Source organism: Hippopotamus amphibius, chromosome 7 (assembly GCF_030028045.1).
Source record: "Hippopotamus amphibius kiboko isolate mHipAmp2 chromosome 7, mHipAmp2.hap2, whole genome shotgun sequence".
In the NCBI taxonomy this organism is placed as follows: domain Eukaryota; kingdom Metazoa; phylum Chordata; class Mammalia; order Artiodactyla; family Hippopotamidae; genus Hippopotamus; species Hippopotamus amphibius.
Genome location: NC_080192.1, coordinates 40,250,293 through 40,274,699, shown reverse-complemented (window position 1 = coordinate 40,274,699; position 24,407 = coordinate 40,250,293). Strand labels below are relative to the sequence as shown.

General features: G+C 36.6%; 1 protein-coding gene across 3 annotated transcripts in view; it reads left to right on the top strand.

Annotated features, from left to right (window-relative positions):
* NAV3 (neuron navigator 3) overlaps positions 1-24,407 on the top strand; it is an 826,584-nt gene that overhangs the window by 628,924 nt on the left and 173,253 nt on the right. For all 3 annotated transcript variants that reach the window (XM_057740850.1, XM_057740848.1, XM_057740849.1), the window contains exons 7-9: positions 5,042-5,110; positions 8,250-8,389; positions 19,858-20,884. In XM_057740850.1, coding sequence (XP_057596833.1) covers positions 5,042-5,110; positions 8,250-8,389; positions 19,858-20,884 — 1,236 coding nt within the window. The remainder of the gene's footprint in view (positions 1-5,041; positions 5,111-8,249; positions 8,390-19,857; positions 20,885-24,407) is intronic.

Genomic DNA, 24,407 nt, shown 5'->3' with positions numbered 1-24,407 from the left:
AACTAATAGCCAAAGAAGCATTAAAATATCACAAGTTGTATTGTACTTTGCAAGAAAATGATCTGAAATGGTAGAACTACAGCACAGCTGATAGAATCCAACAGACAAAAGTTTAAATTGCAGTACTATTGTTTATAAGATGTATAACTTGTACAAATTAATGTTTAAAGGCGTCAGTTTCATATTCTTCAGTCAGAAATGGAGTATCACCTTTGCAGGACTATTGTGAGGAATAAATGAGAAAATAAATGTAAACTGTCACTTAATACACAACGAAGACAGGTGTTGTTTTCCCTCCTTTAATGTACTTCCAATAATTCCATTCTTAAAACAATTTCCCTTGGTTAAAAGATGGTAATGGAACATACCATTGTTTGATAATACTATCTAGTAAATAAAAAACGATCATTTACTTATTGAACACATACCAGCACATGGTAGGAACTGAGAATACAGAAATGAATATACCATAATTCCTGTCCTGGTGAACAGTGCAGTCTGTTCAGGAGACAGGAATTTACCATGATAAGCTTCCATATTAACCTAATACTTAGAGATGAATAAAGGCCTGGGGACAAATGGAGGACAAAACTAACTCTACAAGATTTGAGAAATGCCTCAAGAAGGAGGTGACATTTGAGCAGAATCTTAAAGTAGAAGTCAGATTTCATGATGTGGGGAAGAGAAGTCATGGTGTTTCAGATGTAGGAAACCTCATGAGAAAAGCCGGGGACCCAGGGGAGAAGAGGCCCCAGGCCAGAGGCAGAGGTGTGATGACGGTGGAGCACGTGGGGTGGAGGATGTGCAAAGAGGATGAAGCTTTAAGAGAGTCCGAGGAGACACTCAGCAGCAGTCAGTAAACCAGATCACAGAGCTTGAACTTTATCCTGCAGACGGTGGGAAATCAACAACAGTTTCAAAGAAAGAGATTGACGTCTATTCTTTCTTGGGAAAGTTAGCTCTGTTGGCTGCGACAAGAATGATTAGATTTGGTTGGCAATAAAAAAGGACTGGTAACAAAGAGACTAGTGGAGGGGCATCATTGGAGTCCAGGAGAGAAATGACACGGCTGAAAATGGAGTGGGTCACGATCAAGACAGCTCTTCATTGTTCAATGGAAAAAAAATGTTGGTGACACTAAATTTAGATACCAAAGTCAGAGAGAGAGACGATTTGAAAGACTAATGAGTTAAGGTTTGAACATTTTTAGGATATCTAGGAGAAATATAGCTGATAGATCCAGGTAGAGTATCTAGGAGATCATGAGTTATTTAGAAAAGAGGCTCTGAGTTTAGAATTGAGATTGGAGTATAAAATATAGATTTGACATAAAAAGAATGGAGGGATATATTAGCTAATACCTAGGATTATGATTTTGGAAATTATTCATGGGCATAGTACAAAATTTAGAAGATGGTGATGGTGAATGGACCTGTATCTTGGAAGGAGGGAGAGGAGTAGCTCAAAAGACAGGTGATGTGTTAAGAAAGCTAAGTGAGTTGAGGATTTCTAGAGGAAGGAAGGTGTCAACACTATCTAAGGCAGCAGCAGCAACAGAATAGAAAATGAGGCATGGCTTGAGATGTTTAGATTATGCTGTTTGATTTTGGAAACAAGTGTTTTTCTTCCAAGATTGGGCCTTTGTGGCTGCTCTGTAGAGCACAGTTTCCGATTTAATTATGCACAGGAATCCTGTTACAATGCAGATTCTAATTCAGTAGATTTGGGATGAGACCTGATAGTATTTCTAACAAGGCCCAGGTGATGCCAGTTTTGTTCTTCTATGGATAACACCTTGAGTAGTAAGATTCTGGTGGTTAGTAAAATTAGGTGATTGCAATTCAGGATGGTTTACTTTGAGAAGCTTTCTTTCCCTATAATAAATGGATATTACAGCCCCACATGGGGATTTGCACTGAAGCTGTATTAAATAGTTCTGGCAGTTTGGATGCTTCTGTGTGTTGAACACCACATGAGTTTCATCCTTTTTTCAATTGACTGTCTCTCTAATCTCCTCCTCTTTCCTTCCATGTTAGGGGAAATAAAAAAGCATTCCCTTGGTATCCCCACTTTATTAGATAGATGAGAAGATACTTCCTTTTGGAACCCACAGTGAGTCTCAAAATTTTTTTTGTGCTTTTGTTTCTGACACTTTTTCATTTAACATTTCAAGAAAAGGGGCTAGGAGCTTCATCTGACAACATTTCCAGAAAAAAATATACAAGCTTCTATCCAGATGTCTGCAAATGCTTAGTTTACTGGTATTCTGCCTCTGTCTCCCCCTGCTTGTCTCAGAGCTGTGTCTACATGTCCCTTGTGTCTATTTCACTAATAAATTGCTTTGGCTGTACCTGCTCACCTGCTTTGTTACTAGCCTGTTTGTAAATCTGAAATTAGGGAAATGGTATTACAAGCACTTTGGGGGTGGCGGGGGAAATGTGTTTCTGCTGCAAAGAGAGTCAGGGCCAGGTTAAAAAAAAATTAAGAAAAACAGAGCCAGAGGCATTGTGAGAAGTGTTGGGGCTTGAGTTAGTGTGGTAAACATGAAAAAAGGAGAACATAGATGCAAATAAATTTGTAGAGGTCGAATCCACGTGGCAGGGTATTGATTGCACATCTACAATAGTTAAAAGGAAGAAAAAAGGGAAGAGTTGACTATTGAGGTTTCAAGCCCGAAGGCCTAGAGAAAATGGTGATCCTGTGAACAGAAATCACAAAATGAAAGGAAGGATTTGATTAGAACTTGGGAGATAAAAAAAAAAGGAAAATGGTGCAGTTGATGTGGTAATTGATTTTGTAGGTCATGGAAATGGATGTCTTTTTTTCAGTTGATATTGATGACTGGGAGATTGATGCAGATATTAACTCTAGTTTCTAGTAGATTTTACCTGAAATCTTAGGTAAGGATCAAATGAAAGACTGTATACAAGTATTTGAGGAAAGAAGACATATGAAACAGCATGTCTTTAAAAGATTGGTAATGGAAGAGGGCCTGGTGAAGGAAAGAGAAAATGGACAAGAATGATGGTGGCAGATCAAGTGAGTTTATTAGTATGACAGTCTATGAAAGAGAGAGATTCAAAAAGGCAGAGGGAACATTATGGTCAAATACAAAAATACTAGCGTATGGTAAGAATTGAATCAAACACCGTGTTCTTCAAATAACAGTTTCACATTTGCATGGATAGTATAGGGCAGAAGCCAAGTTTCAAAGAATTAAAGTAGGATGGCTTGGTAAAAAATATAGGGAACTAGTGAAGTATTCTCTCATAATAATTAAAAAACACATCTGGGCGATAAATTCAAATTGATTGTGTCCAAGTTGATTAACCTCTTTATATTTTATTGTTGGTTTTCTACTTCTATACTAGAAATTATGATACTTCTTTAAAATCATGGAGGAAAAAAATCAGTGAGGTGGCTTCAGTTCCTGGAGGGAAAGTACATTGTTTTATTGGCATCTCTCCTGCTAATATTTGTGTTCAGTTTGGAGGGTACAGGATAAAAGAGATCGTGGTGAACCTTTAGGTAATTCTCTTATTCTTGGGTTGACAAAGCAGACTGACACAATTACAGATTTTTTTTCTCACTTTGCGTACTTTTACTTTTAAATTTAAATTTTAAATTAATACTTCATTTCATTGGAATGCTTTGGTTTTTATTGTTAATTTGTCCTCTGATGTTATTATTGCTGAGGTAGTTTGGCCAGTGGTGGCCAGTTGTCTCAGTATCCAGGGCAGTTAGAATACAGAATGAAGTCTCTGCAAAGAAGAATATATTACACATCCATGTGACAAACAAGTGCTCTGGAAAGCTGTCTAGATATGAGGGTTTCTTTATCCCTCTCTAGGCAGGCACTGCTAAGGACCTGCATGCTCCCAGCACACACTGGCTCTGTGGAGCTGAGTTTACTTAGGAAACATGTCACCCTCTTAAAGGAATCCTTCCCTCGATTAAATATCCTCTACTTGGCAGCAAAGCAACTGGATGAATAGCAGGGCTCCACATGGCCCTTCCACCCTGATTCCAACACCCCCCATGTTGTTCCTGTTTCCTTGGAGGCCTTGGAAACTGTGCATGTACAACAACTGGGTTCATGTAGAGTCATCCCAGTTCACCAGCAGAGTGATTCTCCACTCCATGACCATCACAGCGCATGCGAACATGTTTAGGTCCACTGCGTCTTACTATATCCTTCAGAACACTAATTTCAGAAACATTTGGTAATTCAGCAATCAGTTCAAATTAAAGAACGGATGTTCATTTTGCTTATAAAGTATCCACCGCTCTTCAAAACTTGGCTTTCCATAATGCTTTTTGGTATGTTTTCAACCAAAGATTGTGATTTAAAAAATCATTAAGAACTGTAATTCAGGAATGCCCAGAAATTGTCATCAGCAGTTGTTCAGTCCGCTTTTGAAGAATTTGACCTCCATTTTAATCTCAAATTTTGCATAGGTCTTTCTCCAGGAAAACATCTTGTATTAATCACTTCCTTAAAATGTTCTATCCAGGACTAGAGATTAACAATAACTTATTAGACAGAAGCCAGATATTTTAATCTTTTGGTTTTCAAAATAGTGTTTAGGTTAAAGCAGCAAATTAGAGGAGTTTATAAAAGAAAATAATGACTCTCATTTCATACATTTTTCCATTTGAATCTTTTTGAGAAAGAGATCTTGCTATGGTGTAAGTCAAACTTCAGCTTCCCTGAAGTTTTCACGGTCATTTACAAAGGTTGAATTTTTTTATGATAGAATACTGCTAAAAAAAATATAATATTATCACACAGCCATTATCTTAAAGTCATTGATGACACACTAAGGGGTGCACAGCATTATTTAGTTCATAGTATATTCGTAATCAAAGGTCATGGTATATATGTTGCATTATCATAATTTTCTAATTAATTTATTCTTTATACATGTTTGTACATGTTCCAGTTGCATTTCATTAACTCATAGTTTTCTTGTAAGTTTGTACGTTCTTTCCATGTCCAATGAATCTCTTTAATTCAATTTCTCTGTTTCTCCTCATACAGTCTGGCAGCCAGATATGCAACTCAGTCTAATCACAGTGGAATTGCAACCAGTCAAAAAAAGCCTACTAGGTCAGTTAATATCTCTAATTTATTGCTTGTTAGTGATAATAAAGTAAATGCCCAGTGATATCTTGTCCTGTCATTCTAAATTTTTTTCAAAAATGACATACACCTGGATGAAAAGGTTAGAGTACTGAATTTTTCCAAGTAGATTTCCATACACCTTCTTGGGGGTGAGCATGTTTGTGTTAGATGATGAAATGGGTTTTGGGTTCTTCTAATTTACTTTCGTTATACATAGTGCTATGACTGGACTGAAGCCTAGGTTCTAGGCTCAGAGAAAGTCAAGGAAAAAAATTTCTTTGAAGACCCCATTCTTTCCAGGTCACACAATCTGGAAGTAAAACAAGATTGTAATTGCTTTTTGAAATGGGCATGCATTAATTATTGCACATTTTGAAGCAGAACTGAGAAACATTGGCAGATTTTTGTGGGGAAGTTAGCACCAGGTCAGCCTGAACTGTTCTTTTATCTTTAATAGTATAAATTTTTGCTTCTTTATGACATATGTATCAAAGTCAGTCTATTATAATAAATGACAGTGTGGTATGTACTGTTTGGAAAATACTGATATATAAAACTGTGGGGGAAGTGATTTTTTTTTTACCTGTTATTAGAGGCATGATGGTACAGCTAAGTGAAGCCACAGCAAATGTGTTTGCCCCCCTGATTATTATGTGATTACATTGCCATCTCACTCACTGGGGAAGCATCTCAGTGGTGGTTTACCAGTCACTGCTCTAATAATGAATCATATTAGACAATGTCTGACCACAGGACTGCTTATGATGCCTTTACTTGAGGTATGTGCTTTTCCCCTTGCCTTGGTTTTCTAAGTTACATTCATTTCCGTAGTAATTAAACTGATTCTGGAGGGGCAAATTAAAAGGGTATATAATTAAAAATCAGAAGAAATGATATAAACTAGGATGTGCAAAGAGCAGTGACCTGCTATATTCAGTAAGCACTTTTTATTACTACTTCTAAGACTTATGAATGTAAAATACATTTTAAGTACTTCTTTGATTTAATAGAACTTTTTTTTTGGCTTCCTTCTCATTTCTCTTTTTATTACATTGATGTATGATGTGGAGCTCTGGCTGGCTGTCAAATTAGGGTAATGAGAAGAGCAAATGGATTTTTTAATTTGTTTTAATTTGTTCTTCTGAGAACTAAAGATCACTTGGCTTCATGGGTCACAGTAAAGATTAAAATGCATTTTAATTGCTTTCGAGAAACAGGTCAAGTTTCATTGCAAGCAGAGCAAATTTTGTGACAAAATTTGTTTATAAATGTGAGTTTGGAATGAACTTTCCAAGCCTATGGCTGTGTCTGCAGGACTAGTTCTCAGGTTTATTATGATTGGGATGTTTGACCAAATTAATTAGTTGAGTTCCTTCTACATAGTACAATCACTGGTACTCAAAATTCCTGGTGTCTGTGATTATCGTGCTAGCCTTACAAACCCTGTAGATCCATTTGAACAAAAGTTAAATGCCAGAGTCATTTGGAAAAGATTCTAATCTTGTGCATGACACAACCTCTAATTAGCAAAACAGCTGAAGGAACTATTTATTAGCCATATGTATTTAAACTCCAAAATACAGTCAACATTTTGAAACTATTAACTATTCCAAGTATCAGCATTTCTGGTTTTAAGCTGGTGTGTGTGTTTTCCTGATGTTCATTCCATTTTGCAGTACCTGTTACTATTAAAAAATATTTCTAGGCTACACTTAAGAATTTGATTTCCTAATAATCCACGGGAATAATATGTCAAGTAGTATAATAAGGTGAGTTAAAATTTGAATACTGTAGCAACTGATTGTGAAATTGTGATATATTGGGCAACAGTATAACATATAAACATTCTTTTTATTTAAAACATTTTGTAAAGGATAACAATAAAAAATTAATTGCTACATTTATAAGTCGTGGATTGTTTTTGTTATTTTTCTTTTAAAATAGAAGTTATTAGAGCAGTACACAGTGACATTCACATGGTGGCAGCAAATACTACCAAAGATGCTAGCAACCCTTAATATCATGTCTTAAAATATGTCTCAGAATGCCAATATTCTTATTTTCTAGTTTTCCATTTATGTGGATTGAGTTTATTATACATGCACAGTATACATTAGAAGTATAAAATAAAATATAGTAATTGCATATTTTAGGCACAATCTTGAAATAAGCGATACTTGAAGTTTTAATACGGAAACTAAACAGTGAAATAAATGATCCAAACTGATGTTTAATCATAGTTCAAATAAGATAACTGCAGATCATTACCTCCTGTCAAACTTCCCCTTATTTTAAGATAATCTACATATATTTCCTCATGTCTTGTCCTTCATACATGAGTAGCTGAGGCTACTATCACTGTAGGTGTATTTTAAATTGTCATTTTATTAGCATAGGTTTTCTTCTTCTGAGACCTACATCCTTCTTGTCACATGGCCTATGTGATCAGTTAGCCACACTTGTGAGATGACCAGCTAGAATCTAGGTGCTTATTTTTGGCAAGAGAGTGAAAGCTTTTATGTGAGACAGATCAGTCAAATATAAACAAACTCATGACCTTGATCTCCACACTGTGTTTTAGAGTAATTAACTAGCTTAGATATTCAGTAATCAGTTGCTATCTGCAGTTTCTTATGTAACTTTATTCTCCTTGTTATTAATGTACAACTTCACTTAAAATACAGCCACCTAAGATAAAAACAAATGTCACATACATTGAAAAGAACAACTTAACAACAACTGCAGGCAGCTGGTTACCACCCTGAGAACATAATAAATTATTATTATTTCCCTTGCCTTTCGTGTAATTGTTATAGTACCTTTAAATCAAAGTTTTATTCATCAGGTGCGTGATAACCATGACTTTTCTAGTTAAAAATTACTTTATTTCTAATTGTCCTGCATTATTAGTATACTTTGGAGGCAGATTATATCATATGAAACAAGATTTTTCTGAAGATTTTCAAACCCTGTGTTTAGCTATTTGTCACGTAAACCAACATTTTCTGCTGAACATCATAAATTATGATTTTCCTGTTAACTCTGCCCTGTTCAGAACCTCCTGTTCCCTATCTATCGTTTTGTAATGTACAATAATGATGTAATTTCTCTTGTACTATTTCAGGCTTCCAGGTCCCTCTAGGGTGCCAGCTGCAGGCAGCAGCAGCAAGGTCCAGGGAGCCTCCAATTTAAATAGGAGAAGTCAGAGCTTTAACAGCATTGATAAAAACAAGCCTCCAAATTATGCAAATGGAAATGAAAAAGGTAAGCGTTCACCCATTACATCATTAAGGCACCAGTGTAACATATGAGCCTCGTAAATTACATGCTAAATCTAGTATGTAAGCAGTGTTACAGCATTTGAAATGGAAACGTTATCAGTGGACTTTCTTTTGTTTTCTAACTGCCTCCTCCTGAATTCCAGCTTTCTTCAAGACATTTTAAAGAAATATATTTATATTAAATCAGCTAGGGTATCCCCAAGTATAAAATCTGTTTATCAAAGAGTTCCTTCTGGATGCATGTACCTTGCATTTCCTTTTGTCTTCTCATGTTTTATGAACACTTGTCCTAAAATCATAACCCTATATGAAATGTTTTTGAATCCTTAGTTTTAGTTAATGGTAAATGCCGTGAGTGTTTGGGGAAGTTAAGGTTGGAGCATCAAAATTTAAGACATACTTATGAAGGGTATTTAGTCTTTGAAAGCAGCAAGACAGGTAAATATTATGACCTTAGTTTTTCCTATAAGAGACAAATTATAACATTTGTTTTATTTTCTTGAAAGAGTGAATGATAGAAATATATAATCACATTGATCAGGAAGAAAGGACACAGCTGACGTGTGTGTTAAAGGCAGATTACATATTAACTGTACGATACACAGTACACAGTTCTCTGTGATGTGTACAGTGTGCATTTAAGGAGGTGCTGGCTTGATGTATATCCCTGTGGAGCCTGCATGTAAGTGGGAGGATGCATAATTTACATCTAAACCGTGAGAAAATCAAGAAACTGCTGTTGCAAGCACTGTGTCCCTGTGAGGGCATAATGCGGGATTTTGAGGTAGTGTTTTCTAATCATTAAAACCTTAACTTCTCTTTGTAGTACTTAACACTCCACGCAACAAGGCATGAAATTCAAAAGTTACAAATATGCTTAGTTAGTAGGACAGCTGGCAAATTTGGTTTGCCTAATTCAACCAGGTAGAAACTTTTTGGCTCAGATTAGATCATTTCAAATTATTTCATATGGGTGATCTGATGAGACTTCTCTTACTCAGAAATGGATTGACAGGGGTGATCTATGAATTATATATTTTTGTGAAAATTTCCTACCCATTAAAACAAAATTGAACAGACCATAATTCCCCGTAAGCAAAGCAGTGTATCTTTTTTTTTTATCTTTATTGAAGTATAATTGCTTTACAGTATTGTGTCAGTTTCTGCTGTACAACAGAATGAAAGAGCCACATGTATACATATATCCCCGTATCCCCTCCCTCTTGAGCCTCCCTCCAACCTCCCCATGCCACCCCTTTAGGTCTTCATGAAGCATCAAGCTGATCTCCCTCTAAAGCAGTGTATCTTGATCCTTGTAATATCCCCAGTTCTTGAGTTGAATGGAAAAAGAAGAAAATAGTATATATTTGGAAGTTAGGATTTTGCCTTTAAAATAAAGAATAAAACCTTTGATTTGAAAACCTAAGAAATGTTACTGAAGATTTATACTTCTCCTGGAAAGAAAGGGGACAACAATTTCTTACCAGAAAAACATCTCCCTCATTTTCTGACTTTCCTAGAAAGTGTCATACAAAGGCCTATGTATACTATGAAATTCTAAGGGAAAATAAACATGTTTAGACATTAATATATGCTGAGTGTACTGCTCAAGTGTCCAATTTAGCTATATGATACTATAGTTATATAACATTTTTGCAAGAAACGGCTGATAACATTGGCAAAGAAACCTAGAAATGCTTTAGATGACCTAACACTTTGATATCATAATGTATTTTTTGGTCATGTAAAATACTTTTTATATTTCTGGTGTCTAAAAGTAAAAATCCAAAGGTAGCCAAGCATTCCTATTTTTCCACAGCCGTTCAGCCTTTCTTATGTATGTCTAGTAAGTAGTGCAGAATTAGAAAGTAGCAATACTTACAACAACCACAAGGTGGAGACAGATGACATACATTATGAGTTTTTTAACAATAAGCAGATTTCCTTAGGTGGGTATCAAGAGTAAACGTTTTCATGGGGAATTAGCCATTACTTTTAATTCCAACAAAGTAAAATTCCAACACTTTTAAAGTGTATGATCTCCCATCCATAAATATCTATAATATTATATATATCAAATGCAGGCATTAAATGTTTGTAAACTGTCAATAAGAATTAAAGCATAAATTGCATTGTATAATACAGCCTTCTGGAATTTGTTTTACATGCTATATGGTACTTTCTATTAACATGGAGTTACAGCTTCATGTTAGTACATCCAGTATCATTTCTAAATTAATTATTGTGTCATGCTATTTTACATTTCCAAAATATTATCTTAAATTATAGAGCAAACAAAACAAATATAAACATCACATGTGAAACAGTTTATAATTTATTCTTTAGACTATTCCAGTGGTACATCTTTTTGGATAAGAATGTTTTATTTAAACTTTTTAACACAGAGATTTTTCATCATAGTATAATATATGCAAATATAAGATTCTGTCTGATGACAGGTTGATCTCTGTGACAAACTACTTTGCATACATATCCCTGGCATGGCCCAGTAAGGTGAAAATTAAATAAGAATTTTCAAAGGTTGCAGTATTATAATGACAGAATTGAGAAAGTACCAACTTGAATATTCTAATTGCCATCCCTTTTTAGTTATTAGAAAGTATAACAGTTAAATTTAAGAAGTTAAGGTGTTTTTACTTGAAAAAATAATCACACTACCTATAACATGCTCCCTGGATGCTTTCTAAGAGAAAATGTACTTTCTACTTTCTTTAAGAAATCTTAAATGATGAGTTATATGAATCAATTGGGGAATCTCTAGAATTTGTAATAGATAAGAAAGCTTTATTCACAATTAAAACAATTTCACTTCCTTATTAAAAAACATATAGTTGAAAGCACAGTAGCTTCTCACATGTATGGAAAGATAAAAATATCTTATTTGCGAATTGTGTCTTATCTATTAAAGGAAAATCAGTAGAGAATCACAAACTGCACTTCAAAAGATAAATCTAATACCATTTTAATAATAAGACAATCCATTCCTTCTTATGGCTGAGTAATGTTTCATTGTATATATGTGCCGCATCTTCTTTATCCATTCATCCGTTGGTGGACATTTAGGTTGCTTCCATGTCCTGGCTATTGTAAATAGTGCTGCAGTGAACATTATGGTACATGTTTCTTTTTGGATTATGGTGTTCTCTGGGTATATGCCCAGTAGTGGGATTGCTGGGTCATATGAAATTGAGTTATTTCTAGTGAGGTGGATGGACCTAGAGTCTGTCATACAAAGCCAAGTAAGCCAGAAAGAGAAAAACAAAGACCGTATGCTAACTCATATATATGGAATCTAAAAAAATGGTACAGATGAACCCAGTGACACAGCAAGAATAAAGATTCAGATGTAGAGAATGGGCTTGAGGACACAGGGCGGCAGGTGGGATGGGGGGGATGGGGACAAGGGGAAGCCAGGACAAGTGAGAGAGTAGCGCTGACATATACACACTACCAAATGTAAAACAGATAGCCAGTGGGAAGCTGCTGCATGACACAGTGAGAGCAACTCGATGATGGATGATGACTTAGAGGGGTGGGATAGGGAAGGTGGGAAGGAGTTGTGGGAGGGAAGGGATATGGGGATATATGTATAAATATACTGATTCACTCTGGTGTGCAGCAAAACCTGGCACAACAATGTAAAGCAGTTATATGCCAATAAAGAGCTTAAAAAATAATAATATAATCCAAAAAACAGTATGTTCAATTCACCAAATGGGTTAAAATATCAGTGAGCGTAGCCATAGATTATCACTTGCAGAGAAGGCTGAAATAGAAATGTTGTTAAAATAGAAAGCAATGCCATCCCAGCATTCTGTTGAAATGGAAAGTAGGAACAAATTTCTCAGAACAAATGGTGAAATGAAGATAGTTTGTAGATATTGCTTGTAGAGAAGCAGTTCTTTGGGGAGTCCAAGTTTCCTCCCTTGGTGACCTGCCATGCAAAAACTGACACATGAATAGTATGTTCTGATGCTAGCATTTATCAGTTTGCCCATGCACCCTATGAGATTACTCTAGACAGATGCATGCTTTAAAGAAAAGTCAAATATCTTTTAGTGGAAATCAGGGATCTTGTGAAAAAAAAGATGCCCTGGTTCGTTTGGACATATATTTTATATGCCTGAAGCAAATTATCTTAAGAAATAGTTCCTCTTTTATAAAATCCACATGATAAATATAAAAAGGGCTTAACAATTTAGTCTTATTAGGAATGTAAACGTCCCTGGCTCTGTTTGGAATGCACTTTCTGAATTATGATCTGTAAACACTTATTACTTGACAGGGTTTCTTAGCAGAGAGATTTTTTTTTATGTTGCTAAGAAACATGCTACAGTACCAGAGGGCATGCTCCCATCTCTTTATTGTTTCTCCCATGTGATTATTACATGGTATCCGTACACCTATGGAAGAGGAGATTTCCTTACTGTTCTCCTAGGTTCTAATGAAGTGTCTTCTGGTGTGGAAGTGTTTTCTTTCATTTACACTCAACATAGATTTAGTACGATTGCTGTGGAGAATTTAGCAAAATTGAAATTGAACTTTTTAAAACTATAGGTTTAATATGAATGTTGCATTAGTTGTGGATTTTTGACAGCTAAAACATAGTTATCTAGTTCTTAGGTACTTTTTTAAAAATTACTCTGAAATTACTATAAGACCAAAGAACTGAACTGTTTTATTTTCTTTTCAATGCAGTGCAAATATGTTTTACTTTACTGGTGATTTCATTGTGTGTTCCACCATGACTTTTTGCTTTATTTCCTTAATAATTATATAAACCTATAATGACATGATAATTTCAGGTTAAACTAGGGGATTTTTATGAGGTAACATAATTAGGTACATAGATTAAGTGATATGATTAAACAGAATTGGGCATATATGTTGTTTACTTATGTATACGTGCTCACATGTTGAGGTGTGCACACATTATACATGTCTGTACATAAATTACATACTTTAAAAAAATCTCTCTGGTGAATTGAAGTTTCCCTAAATTTTGCAATAGTCCACAAAGTGGCACTCTCACATTACAAATGGTACAATATATACATGTACAGAATGGACAGTGCCTCTACAATCCCCGTAGTAGCATTCCATGTTTCCATTGAGTCATCATAAAATCGATGATAGAGGCATTTCGCAAGCCATCATTTATGGGAGACAGTGTGGTGAGGTAAACAAGAGGCCAGTTGGTAACAAGACATATTTAAATTTGAATGCTACTTTTTTAACTTTCAAAATGTTCAAAGTATTTTGGTGTATTATTGTAAAATGAGAGTCTAAGTTAATTATTTACCAAACTGATTGCCATGACCACATTGATCAATCATTTTCTTCCTTCCAGAGTGATCTGTGATGCTGACCATTCATATTACTGAGCACGATGCCTGCTCTACAGTGAATACTTTAGAAAGAGTGGTGCTGTTATCATTTTTGTTGTTGTTCTTACTTTATGTATTGTTGTTGTTACTTTATGTATTGTTACCTTGTTGTTACTTTGTGAACTGAAAGCTGGTTTGCTTTCATCCCAACAACATACTGCTCAGTGAGGAGGAAGGGATAAATCCCTGAGGATGTTCCCTGGTCCTTTCTCAGGCTAGTAGCACTGTTGGCAATGTGGCACTAAGCTCTGAAGCTAACCTGCCAGATTTCCACAGAGAATCATCTTTATCTAAACTTCCCATATGCCTGTTGTGACTGCCACATATACCTCCGTGTATTAATTTTAGAACTAGATTGGCATTTTCCCCAGGTCGTTAAAGTTATTTATTTTTTTGCAATATGAAATAACTAAAATTTAACTGTGAATTTAGTTGTTTTCCAGGCAGGAATTAAAATTTATTCTTACATCAACTCAAAAGGTTGGTGCCAGTAGGAAGTCCCAGAAGATAGTATATAATTAACTGAATAGAGAGTGTCTTGTATGATGTTCTCCCCATTTATATGCTGCTCATTGAAGAAGAAGGAACCCACACTTCAGGGAGTTACCCAGTTGCCTCCACTAATGTGACAAACATGTGACTTTCTAGAGAACCAGACCAGCAGAATTACTGGGTGGACAGCCAACATATGGAAAGAAGAGAGAGTCAAAAGACTCCAAATTTTGGAGTCATATAAACCTGGGTTCCGATTTTAATTTTGTCCTTTCTGAATTTTACTATATATATGATTTGGAGCAAGTTACTTTCTCCAAGCTTCAGTTTTCTCATTTATAACAAGAGAAATCATAAGTGTATTGTAAATTATTATGAATTTAAATGAATCATGTAGGTAGAATTCTAAATGCGATACCATGTGTCAGAGTACTTGGGAAAAGTGAGCAGTTAATAAATCATATTATTTGCTGTAATGGGATTGGTGGTGGCGGATGTGAGGCGGAAGAAGAAGCAGAGGAAAAGGAGAGGAATGGAAGCACCTTTCTCTTTGGAGGCCAGAGACAAGGAACAGCTATAGGCAGAGAGAGGCCCTGCAGACAGAAAATACAAGTTTACTGTCGGAGTGTCTCTAAGTATGTGCATTAGGTACCTGTGCTTTTCCCCATACCCAGATAACAATTCATTCATAGTCAGAAGATGAGTTAATAACATTCAGAAACATGCCAGTGAGACCAGGCTACTTACTGTTGAATATGTACGTGGCACGGAGACTGGAATTTGTGGCGATCCCCACTATGTCAGAGCTGCAGAGTTAAACATTTCTGCAGCTGTTTTTCTGCACCCTTTCTTGTGAGGAGTCCAGAGAGACACTCATTACTGTAATGCTTCCCTGATGTTCAGTGACCTATGATTTGCACTCTTCATGAAACCTGAAGCACCTCATTGCTGATGTACAGAGATGAGCTGGGGACAGATTGAGAGTTGAACTCAGAGAAGTGTGTGCTCATCTGAGAGCGATTTTACAGCTGTTGCTGTGACCATGGCTTTGGGCTGGATATGGATATCATAGTTTGGAGTCCCTCCTGTCTCATTTTTGGGTGTGCTGATGTTGAATTTCCTCTGTACTTGAACTGTGATAGCAGTCTATCTAGCTAATGTCAGCGCATTTAAAGAGCATCCTGAATGGTCCTTTTCTGCCCTCTCCTCTCATCCTCACCAAAGCTGCCAGGCATGCAGGAGTAGGGGTCCCCTGGCTTCTTAACCTAGTTGCAGAAACACAGAAGATACATACTAAATATGTGGCTAAAACAATGAAATAATGGACATTAGGAAAAGCTGATGGGCTTCTTTTGTTTTTAGTAATACCTCACCACAAATTGCCAAGCATCCAGGGGAATGCGGAACTGGCCAAGGTTCCAGAAGTTCGCAGAGCAGAGAAAATTAATGCTGCCTAGCTATGGAACATTTAATGAATTTAGACAATTTGGATACTATCATAAAAAGTAACTCTTTAAAGCTGATAATGTCAGCAACTGCCATGATTTCCCAATCTGTTCAAACTCGACACATGGTGTGTGACCAGCAGCATTAGCATCATGTGGAAGCTTGTTAGAAATGCAGAATCTCAGGGCCCCCTGCAGACCTGCTGAAGCACAATGTGATGTGCATTCACCCGGATCGCCAGTGACTTAAGCACACATTAAAGTCAGAGACCATTATGTTAAACACTTAGAATTGCAGACATTCTACGACAATTATAGAGCTTGGGCTCCAGAATCACACAAATCCTAGCCCCCCACATACTCATCACTAGCTGTGCACCACTGAATGAGTTGTTTAGACCCTCAGAGCTTGGGTTTCCACAAACATGAATTAGAAATAGGAGCCCTTCCCCAAAAAAGATAAGCAAAGTAAATTATTATGAAATTGCCCCCCAACAAACAAACAGAAAAGAACTAGGAGCCCTTCCAACGAGATCAGGTTGTTGTGAACCCCGATGTGAGATAATATAGTCAAAGAACCGTCAATAAAATGCCAGTTGGCATTATTAGGTTTGTAATAATTATTATTTTCATCATAGAATAAGAAATATCACAAATAACCTTTGAGATCAATATAAGAAAGTGAAGGTAAATTTAATATGAGCCTTTCCTCTTAACAATAATATAGCAGACTATGCTTTCATTTAGGGGTACTATGTTTCTTTTCAACTCTGTGTCCCAATATATGCATGTACATACTTTTAAAATGTAAATAAATAGAATAAATTTTCAGAGAGTTTCCTATAAAAATTCCATATTCCTCCTGGCCTGAATGCCTGCATAGCTCCCTTCGCTCATTTGTCTTGATCTTATTTAATGTTGTTCAGCTCTTTGTGCACTTCCGATCTCTACCATTTTCTTTCCTACCTCCTACTCATTTAACATTTAATATATGTCATTCATCTTTTGTGAGTCAGATTTCTTTCCTCTGATAGATTGTAAGGTGTCTTGGGGAGCCTTGCACAGTAAATATTAACAGATCTCATGCCTGGATTCAAGTCCTAGAGATTGTAGGAACTGAGTAGAATTGATTTAATATTTCTGTAAATAGAAAAATAGAGCCATATATGTTGGACAAGAATCAGTGAAACAGTAAGGTCACTGTGTGAAATGCACGGGCGCATACACAGTTCTCTGAACTGGAGAAAATTCATCTTGTTTGGAGGTACTCTTTCCAGTTCAGTGTAGATAATTGAGAAGTAAAGTTCACTTGATAGAATTCTATTAAAGGCATTAATTTGACATTCACTGTTTTCTGTGTTTCTGTAGTCAAGGAATAATGTTATAATTGATAAGCTATTGAATTTATCCTTATACATTTGAAAATTAGTATAACATAGTGGTTGACAGAATTAACTCCGAATCCAAGCTAAGTTCAGTTCTCGACTTGTCACTTACAAATTGTGTACCTTTGGCCAAGTTCTTTAACTTCTTTGTGCTTTAGTTTCTTCATGTGCAAAATGAAGGTAATAATGAAAATTTTATGCAGTTGTTGGAAGGATTGAGTTAGTGTATTTCAAATACTTGGTTTAGTGCTCGTCACATAGAAGGTGCTATGTGTGTGGTGTAGAATTGTGCACGATACAGGTGCGGTCTTTGCTTTCATGGACCGTCTGTACAGTACAGTGGAGGAAACAGGCAATCACGATGAGGTTATAATGGCTATGGAAGAGGTTAGAGGAGTCACCTAATCCAGACTTGATGCTAGGGAGAGGGGCAGAGGGGAGAGAGGGGATGATGTTTTAGTTTTTTTCCCAGAGGGAGTGAAGTGAAAGTGAGGCCTGACCAATAATAAGGAGCTATTCTGAAGAAATGTTTGGTAGGCGTTTCTACCTGTAGGTAATCGGTGTGCTCTGTCCACTGCTGAGAATGGTTCAAATTGTGATGAAATGTTCAAAGTCTCTGACGAGGATCTCTAAGCGAAATATATTGGGAATTACCAATGCTTAAAACAGAAGTAAAGGGTTGAAATCCATTCACAGAGAGTGAAAGTATTCGAGACATTGGGCATTTTGAATCTTGGATTTGTTTGTCTGGTATTAGCCATACACTCCTACTGTTTTTCAGAACACCTTAGTTGTTTGTGTATGAACCAAATGGAGTCCTACAAATATTCTAGAAATGAACACAATTACAGACTTTACATGAATACTGAAAAAAAAAAGTGTCATCCTGTGCTTTCAAATTTAAATATACCATGGAAGCATGCTGACTTATCAGTGAACTACTACATTTTAATGCAGACTGTATACGTACAGTCTTAAACTAATTTTCACCAGTTAAACTGAGGAATTGTAGGAAAGGTAGTGAGAATTAGAAGTCAGTGTTGGTGTACCAACTTAATATAAAATACATTTGTCTATACTATTGTTATTGTTATTATAAACTTCACAAATTATATTATTTTAGTCACACATTTTTTTTAAAAAAACTAACCCACACAAACATTTAATGAACAATTTAACCTCTTTTCCTATCTCTAATTTTCTTTATTAACTTTTTAATATAAATTTCTTCTTCTGAAAAATGGGTAAGACAAGTATTCTATACCAGTTGGCTTAATTATATACTGTTTATCATGCATTTTGATACCATTGAATAAAACATTTAAAAGTGAAAGCATTGTAGTTTTAGATTTATGAATATTTAATGGAATTTAATATGCTACAAATTCCTGAATATTATGAAAGGATGTTTTTAATAAAATATTTCCTTTGGACATTTCATCAAAAACAGCTTTGCATTTATTTGACAATATCTAGTATGTTAACAGTATCAACGTTGCCTCTTTTACATAAACATCTAATCATTTATCACTCCATTTCTCAGAAGAAAAAAAAAAGAGGATGGAAGAGTGAGGTATTATGGTAGTTGAAACTTAAGGTAAATGACATGACCAGAATTATATAGTTCTCAAATGCTATCATTTATACTAAGATCTCTTAATTCCAAACTCCATTTTTTTTAATTCTATAAGCTATTATAAAATCTCTTTTGGTTTAGTTTTTCATGCTTAAAAATAAGACTTGTAATCAAGCATTAATCAGTGCTATAACAGTGGTATAAAAATTCATTTCATAATGAGAATTCTGAGTGAAAAGAAAGTAGACACTAGTGCATTGTAAGTACTTATATGACAATAGGCCTTATTTTCTTATAGCTACCAAAAAGTAGCTTGAATTTTTATTAGAATTTAAAGTTTGTCCAGATCACAATAGGAGGCTGCAGGTGTGCTAGTTAAGAGCACAGGCTTTGAAATCAGTTCAAGTCCAGTCTGGTGACTTGGGACAAGTTATATAGGATTTTTTTGCTTCAGTTTTTAAAAATTATTGTAAAATGGGGATGATAATATTAATACATACCTTGGAGGGTTGTTATAAGAATTATACTATACTATGTATTATTTATTTTATAATATATATATGTTTGTGTATATATATATTTCTTAGTAGATTGTCTGACCCATATAAACATCCCTTTCAATACTTATTTTTTACAAATAAAAAGAAACAATATTAACAGAAAGCTAAATCATGATTCAGAAGCATATTTAATCAGATAACAATAAGCTAGGCTCCCTGTGGTTTAAAGCAATTTCTTAATATTCATTATACAACACGTTTTTGTAAGGCAAGGTGAAATATCCACTCAGTGCTATGAGCTACACTAGTAGTTGGAAAAATACAGAGAATTGCTTAGGGGAGGGATAGTGTTTTATTCACCTTTAGACATTTGTGACCAGCAAAATTCATTTGGCTAATTTGAGGAGGGGAAAAAAGTGTTTGTTTGTTTTTCTGCCAAAATCAGTGTCTCTCAGACACTGAATGTTGGATGTATGGCACAAAAAAGAAAAATTGCAAAAATGATTGCTGCCACATAGCGTGTCTGTTTCCAGTTCAGAGGAAAGTGACTTCCTTGTGCCTGTATTTAGAAATACTCAGTGGTGTGATATCAGTGATCAGAAACTAATCAGCCTTTTTAAAATGTTTGTTCTTAACCACTTCCAGATTCCTCCAAAGGACCTCAGCCATCTTCAGGTGTAAATGGTAACATGCAGCCCCCTGGCACTGCTGGGCAGCCCCCTGCCTCCGCCATCCCTTCTCCGAGCACCAGCAAGCCATGGCGCAGCAAGTCCATGAATGCCAAGCACAGTGCCACCTCCACCATGCTGACCGTGAAGCAGTCGAGCCCAGCCACCTCTCCCACACCCTCTGCAGACAGACTGAAGCCCGCTGCCTCGGAAGGGAGCAAAACAGCTCCCTCGGGACAGAAATCCATGCTTGAGAAATTCAAGCTGGTCAATGCCCGGACAGCTTTACGACCCCCACAGTCTCCCAGTTCAGGACCCAGTGATGGTGGGAAGGAGGATGATGCCTTTTCTGAATCTGGTGAAATGGAAGGTTTTAACAGTGGTCTGAACAGTGGTGGCTCAACAAATAGTAGCCCCAAAGTGTCACCGAAATTAGCCCCTCCAAAAGCTGGAAGCAAAAATCTCAGCAATAAAAAGTCTTTGCTACAGCCAAAGGAAAAAGAGGAAAAGAACAGGGACAAAAATAAAGTTTGCACTGAACAACCAGTCAAGGACGAGAAAGATCAGGTGACGGAGACGGCTCCAAAAAAGACCTCTAAAATCGCAAGCTTAATCCCAAAGGGCAGCAAGACGACAGCAGCCAAAAAGGAAAGCTTAATCCCCTCTTCTAGTGGGATTCCAAAACCAGGCCCAAAGGTGCCAACAGCCAAGCAAACTGTTTCACCTGGCAGCTCAGCAAGCAAAGAGTCTGAAAAATTCAGGACTACCAAGGGAAGCCCTTCCCAGTCCCTCCCTAAGCCCATAACCACTGAGAAAGCAAGCACATCCAATTGCCCTGCTCCTTTGGAAGGAAGGGAAGCCAGCCACGCGACTCTGGCGGGTTCCTGTGCGGGGTCAGCGGCACAAGGCAGTGGGCAGAGCACGGGAAATGGTGCTGTCCAGCTCCCTCAACAGCAGCAACACAGCCGTCCAAATACTGCCACCGTGGCTCCATTCATTTATAGGTAAGGTGGCCTCTGTTGGTCCACAGCTGTAAACACTGACAGGTCTGCATACTCAGAATATATATAATCAGGAAGATTGCGGAGTCCTGTTCCACACAGTCATTGTGGAACAGTGTTTCATTCTGGAGATAGAGGCCAAGGATTAAAATTTTTAAGAGAAAGCCTCCCAAATCCGCCAATCTGCTAGTCCTCTTCTTCCCTTTCCCCCTCCCCTCCCCCCTCCGCTCAAGAACTGGAGGCCTTTGAAAGTTAACCTGTGTGTTGTCAAAGGCAAAACAGAATGCAGATGCCATGATTTTTCCTATGTGTATTACTATTACTACTATTATTTTTATTATTAGTTGTTTAAAATAATTCTCATTTTAAAGCATTTAGAGAGATTTTTGTTTTCAGCCATAGGAGAAAGTAAACCATAATGGTTGCGGGCCAGGCTCTGGGATCAGGCAGATGTAGACTTAATGCCCAGCTCTGCCACTTACTAGCTATATGCCTTTGGACAAAGGACTTAACATCTCCTGGTCTCATTATTTTCAGCTGTCAAATAAGAATAATAGTATCTACCTTGTAGAACTGGGAAGAGTATCAGGCATAATGCATATAAGATGCTTATGTATTCTGGCACATTGTACATGTTTGTTAAGTGTTGTTTATGAGGCATTGCTTTCCCAATATAAAATTTATATTAATTTTCCACAGCTAGGCCTGTGTTTCTAGGCAGAAATAACAATCTATGTATTTATCCTTTTTTTTTCTTTTTTAAGCTCTTTATTGGAATACAATTGCTTTACATTTTTGTACCAGCTTTTGAGGTACACCAAAGTCAATCAGCTGCATTCATACACACATCCCCATATCCCCTCCCTCCCGCGACTCCCCCCCACCTCCCCGTCCTGGCCCTCTAAGGCATCACCCATCATCGAGCTGATCTCCCTTGGTTATACAGCAAAGTCCCACTAGCTCTCTGTTTTACCGTTGGTAGTGTATGTATGTCTGTGCTGCGCCTACTGTTTTGTGGTAAGTTTTAATCAATTAGAAATATGTCAGTGCTGCTGCGTCTCCATTCGTATTTACTGTCCCCCCAGTGAAGAGGTGGCCAGTGAGGAATAATGCCTGCGACTCTGGCAGGTGTAGGCTTCATCGACAGGAGAAACAAGGTGTGGGATCTGCTGCAAATAGGAAAAGGTCAAGATTATATAGTTTCAAATTTTATTAAATGTATTAAATATATGAGTTTCTAAGTAAAAGAAAATAATAATGATTTGTTTTCACTTAATGAAAAACCTAAGTGCTTAAATCACTTAAAGTGATTTTTTTCTGGGGCTTTATGTACTGACCCAAACAAATGTGTAATTACTGAATTTCAGGTCTTAGGTCACTTCATTTCAGGCTGCTGTTCTGACTTTAATAGCAATAATTCGTCTAGAACTGTTGTATTTGCATCACATGGTGTTACTGAGCCCAAGCTTGCTCTGCTCGCCACGCGACAGGCCAGTAAGTCAGGACAGGAGTTGCTGGGGCGAGGAATAACGGCTTGAAGCAGAAAGTTAGCAGGCTGAGAAGATGGCAGACTAGTCTCCAAAACCCATCTTCCCTCAGTCCGAATTCTTCAGGCTCTTTTTTCATACAGAGGAGGGGGAGGGGCCCCTGCAGTGCCCACCAATGGCTGAGCGGAACCACTAACGGTCAGTTCGTGGACAGTTGCTCGCTAAAGGTCACTTGCTTGGGGAAGGGGCCCACTGCAACGCTGACCAGCGGCTGAGGGGGGCTGCTATAGGTCGCACCTGCCCCACCTCTATTACAATGGGAGTCCGCAAGTCCTTCCAACTCCAGAGAACCTGTCCAACAAAGGAGAATTTAAAGATGTCAAAATCATAATCCACATTTCAAAAATATAAGAAAAAATTGTAAAGTTTAAAATATACTCTGCACACTTGTGGCTCTCAAATATATTCTGTAAAAACATCAGTCATTTCAAATCACCACAGATGAATTTCACAGGAAAGTATAAATCTAAGCAGAAAGAACATATTCACCAGTTTAGCAAGCTTCTTTCTATAAGTAGCAACAAACTTTTTTGGTGGTTTGCAATAACCTATCCAGTGGGTACAGATTTCGTGATTTTTATTTGTAAGTGTAACCTTTGCTATTTAAAAGAGGAAGGAGCACAGTTTAGAGGTTAATGTGTGAATCAGCTGTGTGACTTTGCCAAATTCTGCAGCCTCTTTGAGATGCTCTTTGCCCTCTTTAAAATGAAGATTGTAAAAATAAGGTAATATAGCCAGGTAGCTAGGATTACAGGCTATAGAGCCTGTTTGCTCTATTATGGTTCAGAAATAGCACCTTGTATTATTGAGACAGTGGTTCCAAGAGCCAGGTTGCCTGGGTTGGAATATTGATGACACCATTTATTAGTCATGTGATTTTATGTAATGCATTTAAAGACTCTGAGCCTCAATTTTTATAATCTGTAAAATGGAGATGATAATAATAGAAGCTTCCTCATAAGGCTATTTTGGAGATTAAATGAGTTCATATTTATACAGGGCTCAGAACAGTAGCTGCCACATAGTAAATGACTTCCTGAGACTTCAGTTTCTAATCCTGTAGGGTGTGGTAGAAGAATATCTACCACATTTGGTTGTTTTAAAGGTTAAATAAAGCAATCTCATGTGAAGACTTCGGCACAGAGCCAGACTCAGAATAAATTGTTTATAAATGTCAGTAATTATTTGTTTTCTTATCAATAATATAAAGTAGTTGAAAATAAAACCATCTAATAAGAAATGTCACATTATAGTCTAAATAGGAGGCAAAGGTTGCCTGAAGTCTTTTATAAATTCAGAATAATTTTATAAATGATAATATAAATCCTCTTAAGGTAGAGTAGTCAATATTCAAGCTTCCTAACAGTCGGTGAAAGATATATCATAGAGTCTCATCATTTGGCTTATGTGACCTCTGATGTCCTTTCAACTCTGACTACTCCAACAACATTTAAGAATTTTTCTTGATAGGGAGAGAGGGAGTCGCAGGAGGGAGGGGATATGGGGATATATGTATAAATACAGCTGATTCACTTTGGTTTACCTCAACAATTGACACAACTGTGTAAAGCAATTATATTCCAATAAAGAGCTTTAAAAAAATTTTTAAGAAAATAAAAATAAAAATTGCCATAATTTATGTCAAAAAAAAAAAAAAGAATTTTTCTTGCAAAATCCCTGACAGACTTTTCTGGAGTTGTGAATCCTTTGATACAGTAATAATAATTTACTATTTTATAATGGTATTTGTTGAGTGCTTACTTAGTGCAAGTCTCTATTACAAAATTTATGTTCACTTTTTCATTTAAACTGTGTCATAAACCCATGACAAGGAATGTTACCCCATTTTACAGAGATGAGGAAGCAGCAATTTCAAGGCAGGATAATGACCATCTCTTAAAGTCACAGGGCTGGCAGGAGTTTGCCTCTGAATCCATATATACTTGAGTCTGTAGTGTGTCCTCCTTTGCTTAGCAGTT